This window comes from Halyomorpha halys, unplaced genomic scaffold (genome assembly GCF_000696795.3).
Source record: "Halyomorpha halys isolate HHAL.00 unplaced genomic scaffold, Hhal_1.1 Scaffold1627.1, whole genome shotgun sequence".
Classification (NCBI taxonomy): Eukaryota; Metazoa; Arthropoda; class Insecta; order Hemiptera; family Pentatomidae; genus Halyomorpha; species Halyomorpha halys.
The window spans coordinates 49,582-56,291 of record NW_027110964.1 but is presented as its reverse complement, the minus strand read 5'-3'; the positions used below and the strand labels follow the sequence as shown (position 1 = coordinate 56,291).

General features: G+C 37.7%; 1 protein-coding gene across 1 annotated transcript in view; it reads left to right on the top strand.

Moving 5' to 3' along the window:
• Positions 1–493: 493 nt before the first annotated feature.
• Toll-6 (Toll-like receptor 6) overlaps positions 494–6,710 on the top strand; it is a 43,945-nt gene continuing 37,728 nt past the window's right edge. The window contains exon 1 of the mRNA XM_014435591.3: positions 494–4,207. Within this exon, the coding sequence (XP_014291077.1) occupies positions 540–4,190 (3,651 nt within the window). The 5' untranslated portion in view covers positions 494–539 and the 3' untranslated portion in view covers positions 4,191–4,207. The remainder of the gene's footprint in view (positions 4,208–6,710) is intronic.

Genomic DNA, 6,710 nt, shown 5'->3' with positions numbered 1-6,710 from the left:
GAATATAGAAATGGAACAAAAATTTTCCTTTAGGGCGGGTTTGTTTGTATAATTCATACCAGTTTTTATGGATATGTCTCATTGCTTGAAAATTGAGTTCTTAGTTGGTTCTACTATCTTAGAAAAAAATATGTTCACATGAAATATTTTTTTTAAAAATTAAATTGATAATTAATAACTTTAACTTAAGCTTCAAATTGCAATCAATTTTAGTTTTTCGCAACGTTACCTTTTCGATTACTATCTAAAGAATTTTTTTATAAAAATTATTTTAATAAAGTGTAATAACAAGAATAACCGATGTAATATTTCAGAGATAAAATATTAAAAGGCCAAATATAAATTTAACTAGGCAATATTATATTAAATTGGAAAGAGGTGTAAAGCATAGATTACGTAAAGGGTGCCTTGCGGCTGGCAGTTTTTAAGAGAGGTTAATAGGAGCGGAGGGGAGGGGGCGGGGCGCAGGCCCAGAGCGGCAGTGCGCCCGCCAGTAGGGCTCAGTAGAGGGGCTGCTCTGGCTCTGGAATGACTGAGTGATGTGGCAGCTCTGGATCGTACCCGCGGTCTTCGCCGCAGTCCGCGCCGACAACACTACCCTTCGCTACGAGGCTCCTGAAGATTGCAACTGGTGGCTCAGGGACCCCGAAGAGGTCGCTCTCTCCTGTTCTCTTCGAACTATCAATTCCGAATACGACACTACCAACTTCACTGTCATCCCGCCCGAGCACACCACTGCTTTGAGGATAAGATGCGACCACAATATAATGTCCCGGAGTACGCTGGACCAAAGGAGTTTCGCTCATTTGGCCAAGCTCAGGGAACTGGATTTGGAGTACTGCAAATTGACAAAACTGGTAAACGGAGTGTTTGACGGCCTAGAAGACCTCAGGACCCTTTCCATTCGAACCCACAACACTGACTACCCGGCATTCAGCCTAGAATTATCCCCGGACACCTTCGCCTCAGTGAAGCAATTGGAAAAACTAGACCTTGGACTAAATAATATTTGGTCTTTCCCGGAAAATATATTTTGTCCAATGACTCAGCTGGTAAGTCTCAATGTTAGTGGTAATCGACTACAAGACATCAGCGATCTCGGTTTCAGAGAGAAGACGCCTCCCCCGCAGCCTCTGATCAGTGGCCCGGAAGGGGGCGTCGGTGAAGAAAAGACGACACAGATACCGTGCACTATGGATATTCAAGTTCTAGACACTTCAGGTAATCATTTTGTATTAATGCCTATGAACGGTTTTAGTGCCCTTAGAAGGCTAAAGGAGTTATACATTCACGACAATGAGATTTCCATGGTAACCGATAGGGCGCTCGCCGGACTTAGACATCTAACTCACTTTGATTTGTCCAACAACAAAATTGTAGCTCTTCCTCCCGAATTGTTCCGGGAATGTGCCGATTCGATAAAAGAAATATATCTACGCAACAATTCCATAAGTGTCCTTTCTCCGGGCCTATTTGCCAATCTCAATCAACTGATAGCTTTAGATCTGTCGAGAAATCAACTGACCAGTGCTTGGATTAATAGCGGTACATTTTCCGGTCTTATACGTCTGGTTTTGTTGAATTTATCCTATAACAAAATTTCGAAACTAGATCCTTCATTTTTTCATGACTTGTATACCCTACAGATTTTGAATTTAGAACACAATTCAATCGAAGCAATACTGCCTGACACTTTCACGCCAATGAATAATTTACATACATTAGTTTTGTCCCATAATAAAATCAGCTACCTGGATGCCTACGCTTTAAACGGCCTATATGTATTGAGTCTTTTATCACTTGACAGTAATCAGTTAGAGAATATTCACGCGGAAGCTTTCAAAAACTGCACCAGCCTCCAAGATCTAAATTTGAATGGTAATAAATTAGCACAAGTGCCACTGGCGCTCCGTGACATGAGGTTATTAAGAACGGTTGACCTTGGAGAAAACTACATCTCGAATGTTGATGTGCCAGGCTTTGTCGGCATGACTAACCTGTACGGTCTCCGCTTGATTGGAAACTATGTGACCAACATAAGCCAGACAACCTTCGCCGATCTTCCCTCATTACAGATATTAAATCTGTCACGGAATAAGATACGAAAAATACAAAGCGGGGCCTTTGATGTCAACCACAACCTTCAGGCGATCAGGCTAGATGCAAATCAATTGACTCACATGAAGGGCATCTTCTCAGACGTATCCAGCCTCGTATGGCTCAACATCTCAGATAATAACCTTCAGTGGTTCGACTATTCCCTCCTCCCTCCCGGGCTACAGTGGCTGGATTTACACAAGAACAACATAGCCGAGCTAGAAAACATTTACAACTTGGGAGCGGAACTGAAACTTCAAACTTTAGATGTGAGCTTTAACAAACTTACTAAAGTAACGGCCGCATCAATCCCCGATAGCGTCGAGCTGTTATTTATGAACGACAATCTGATCACTACTGTCGAGCCACACACTTTTATAAAGAAAACAAATCTATCTAGGGTAGATTTATACGCGAATCAGATCGAGGGGATGGAGCTCAGCGCTCTTTACTTGACCCCAGTCGCTAAAGACCACCCTCTCCCAGAATTTTACATAGGCGGCAATCCTTTTCAGTGCGATTGTACAATGGAATGGCTTCAGAGGATAAATCAATTGGACTATCTCCGTCAACACCCTCGTGTTATGGACTTGGAAGCGATATACTGCAAATTGTTATACAATCGTGAAAGACTATATATACCTTTAGTTGAGGCGGAATCATATCAATTTCTATGTTCATATAAGACACATTGTTTTGCCCTCTGTACCTGCTGTGATTTTGACGCGTGTGATTGTGAAATGACTTGTCCTCAAAATTGTACTTGTTATCATGACCAGTCATGGGCGGCGAACATAGTAGATTGCACATCTATAGGCTATACACAAATACCAAGCAGCATCCCGATGGATGCAACTGAAGTTTATCTAGACGGTAACAGCTTTGGAAAATTGACTAGTCATTCCTTTATTGGTAGAAAAAATTTAGTAGTGCTTTATGCTAATAATTCGAACATTGTCGCAGTTTATAACCACACATTCACAGGACTCAGAAGATTAGTAAGTCTGCACTTAGAGAGTAATCACATAAAAGAACTGCTAGGGTTCGAATTCGCTAGTTTGATAAGCTTAAAAGAACTGTATCTCCACAGTAATTTGATAGAATACATCGATAATAGAACCTTCACAGGCCTAAAACAGCTTGAAATTCTCCGTCTTGACAATAATAGACTTTTTAAATTTGAAGTTTCACAGTTCACTGCGAACCCGTATCTAGTTGAAATAAGTCTATCAGGAAATCCTTGGTCTTGTGACTGCAAATATCTACAAGACTTGAGTGCTTGGCTGGGTACACATTATGCAAAAGTGATCGACGCGAAACATATATCTTGTGTTTTGAATAATCGAACGAATTCACTAGGACGTGTCGTAAAGGATTTCAACGCAACTTCATGTTCTCCGTATGCAGGAGGTTCTAGAGGAATAGTGGATAGGAAAGTTCTACAAGACTATTTACCGCTTGTTCTTTTGACTTCTCTAGCCTTTATTGTATGCGTTTTTTTATTTTGCGGTTTATTTGTATATGGTAGAGAACTGAGGATTTGGGTTTACTCCAGCTGTGGTTTGAGGATGTGTTACAGAAGTCCAGGATTCGAAGATGAGAACGACCGAATATTTGACGCTTACATTACTTACTGCGTCAAAGATGAAGGATTTGTTACTCAAGTACTAGCACCGGGTCTTGAGACTCAGTTTCGATTGTGTCTACACTATCGAGACTTCAACTTGACCGCCTACGTAGCGGACACGGTGACAGAGGCCGTCGAATCCTCTAAGCGGACCATAGTGGTCATATCGAGGAACTTCCTGGTCTCCGAGTGGGGCAGGTTCGAGTTCAAGTCTGCACTCCACGAACTGCTGAAGGAGAGGAGGCGGAGATTGGTAGTGGTGCTGCTAGGAGACCTGAGCCCACATGAACTGGACCCGGAGCTGAGGCTCTACCTGAAGGCCAACATCTGCCTGCACTGGGGCGAGCGGCACTTCTGGGAGAAGTTGCGGTTCGCGATGCCTGAGCCGTCCAGGAGGCCAGCCTGCCTTCCGCCACAGGAACAGCAGCCCAAGCTCGTCCTCGAGCCGCACCTTCTCTGGGCATAGCGACTAAATTATTACAGGTAAACTATTTCATCTTTATTTAATAGTCAGCTTATGAGTTAAAATAGTACATGATAGTAGTATGTGGTAATGAACAATTTATTTTCAAACAGTAAATATTTATATTGAAAAAACTATAATATGAGCATTCATATATTATAAATAATACTAAAGTTGTCTCTTATAACTGGACATGAGTGTAATTTATACTTCTTTAGGGTTAGATAAGACTTGAAAATGCCTCCAATATTCGATATTATCTACTTTAAAAGTAAATATTCAATAATTTTTAACATTGCTAATATTCTCTACAATTATTTTTTTAACATTGAATATAGACTTTTCCAAGATACTTTGTTTACTTTCTCTAGTGCTTGTAATTCTATTTCACTACACCCAATTGATATTGGTTAAATGTATACATACATAGATTATCTATTACAATTTCAAGAATTAATGAAGTCATATAGCATTCCTTGCATCTACATTTATGTTAAAAAAAAATTTTTTTGTAGACTTTTTAATCGTAGTAAAATAATAAATATTGAATTAATTGTGAAGATTTAATGACAACTGATGAGAATTAAAACTGTCGTTAGTTTAAAAACTAATTTTACTAACCTGAAAAAAAAATTGACTTTTCCAAAAATTGAATTATCAGCCTGCAAATTTTTAACAGTTGATATGAGGCTGTGAAATTATATTATAAGGCATGCTAATTTTTTATTAATATATATATTTTTAATTGGTCATAATAGATTTATAGTAAAAGCTGTCATTTAAAAGACGTTGGCCGAAACGTTGGATATTTGAAGTTATTAATAGAGAATGTGGACATTTTATGCATATAATTTATTTTAGTTAAATAATACCAGTCTGTAACAAGATATCAGAAAATATACATACTGTTTACTTTCATAATATGGTAATAATTAATGGATTTTTTTAACCCAAGTTTGGGTTGTTTAAATTATTGTACATAACATTCTTGTGGCTTTGTGGCTGAATATGACTTGTTACAAGCATAAGTACATAACATGAAACAAAAATTGAGAAAACAATATATACTTTTTTAAACTCTTGTAAGTTAATTATATTTTTTTAAACTATGTTTTTCTCGGAATAAGTTTTTAGACTGGTGGTCATTTCAAAGAAATGTTAACAGTCATGATGTAACGTCGTAGGATGGTTCCTACTTATATATCATACCAACCTTGTATAGGGAAAGGGGGGTGTGTGTTTGATTATATTTAGAGCATTATTATTACGTCTTTCTTTGTGGTCGTTAGAACTTTTAATAATGTGTTAGTTATAAAATAGATGCCGCTGTATTTTTAGAACATATGATACGGTACTATCAAATGTATTCTATCCTTTCATTTATTTAGCAGTCACATTACTGTTTATATAATGGTTATATAATTTTGATACAAAATTATCGTACCATTTCATTCTATATAAAATACCATATGTATGAACAGGAGGTATATTACCCCAAAAAATATTTTAGTTTAGCCTAGGGAGATTTTTTTTTTAGTTTGTATTCAGAAAAAGACTTTTAGTTCCCTGCAAACAAACGAAATCGTTTCTGAAAAGAGTTTAATGTTTTTCCTTTACTGAGTAACGCCCAGCGTGTGCCTCCCTTTGTACTCTCATCAGTAAAGAGGGAAAAGTGCTGCACCTGGAGACTCACAATACTAGCTATCGATCAAGGCTGGTTAGGCAGCTGTCGCACTGACTCAGAGGGTACCTGACCCTTAGCAGAAACCAGGCGCTAAGGGCCGTTTAACAGAGACACGACAGTGTGGTTTCTTCCATTTGTCGCTTCGGCACGGTGGGGGACGGGAGCCCGGTGCCTCTGCGGTCATAGCTCATGCTGACATGTCTAGGCACATCATAAATTATTTATAGGTTACTGACGTTATCCTGAAAAGTCTAAAGAAAAACTAAAATTTCTTGAGCTAAATTAAGAATTATTCAATGAAAATTTAAATTACCAGAGATAGTTGGACCCACGTAGAAAATTTTTTCTCTAGATCGCTATGATTTAGTTATTATTTTTCAATTAAATAATTTTAAAAAACTTTTACTAGTCCCAAATAACTCCAAGTACAAAATTGATCTTTATTATACTAATGTTTAAAAATAGAAATGATTTTTGTCCTTTAGAACAACATTACTGTTAAACGTACATACCTCTAGAAGTTCTTTAAATAATAATTTTGCAACAGAACATTATAGTAATTCGTATGGTTAGCTAATAATGACTTCTTAACATAAAATACGTTTTTAAACTAGTAATTTCTTTAAACAGATTAGAGGATGGTTCACATGGTTTGTTTGATGCGCTTGCAGTGGTCGGGTATGGTTGCTTAAAAACCATGACTTTTTTCGTAGTTTCATCTTAGTATTTTTCTTCTCGTATGAATTTGGTAACTGTATGTTGGTATATCATTCCGCCAATTGATAGTTATTGATAGTTAGAAGAGAAATACTTTATAGGCCATTTTACCACGTAAAATA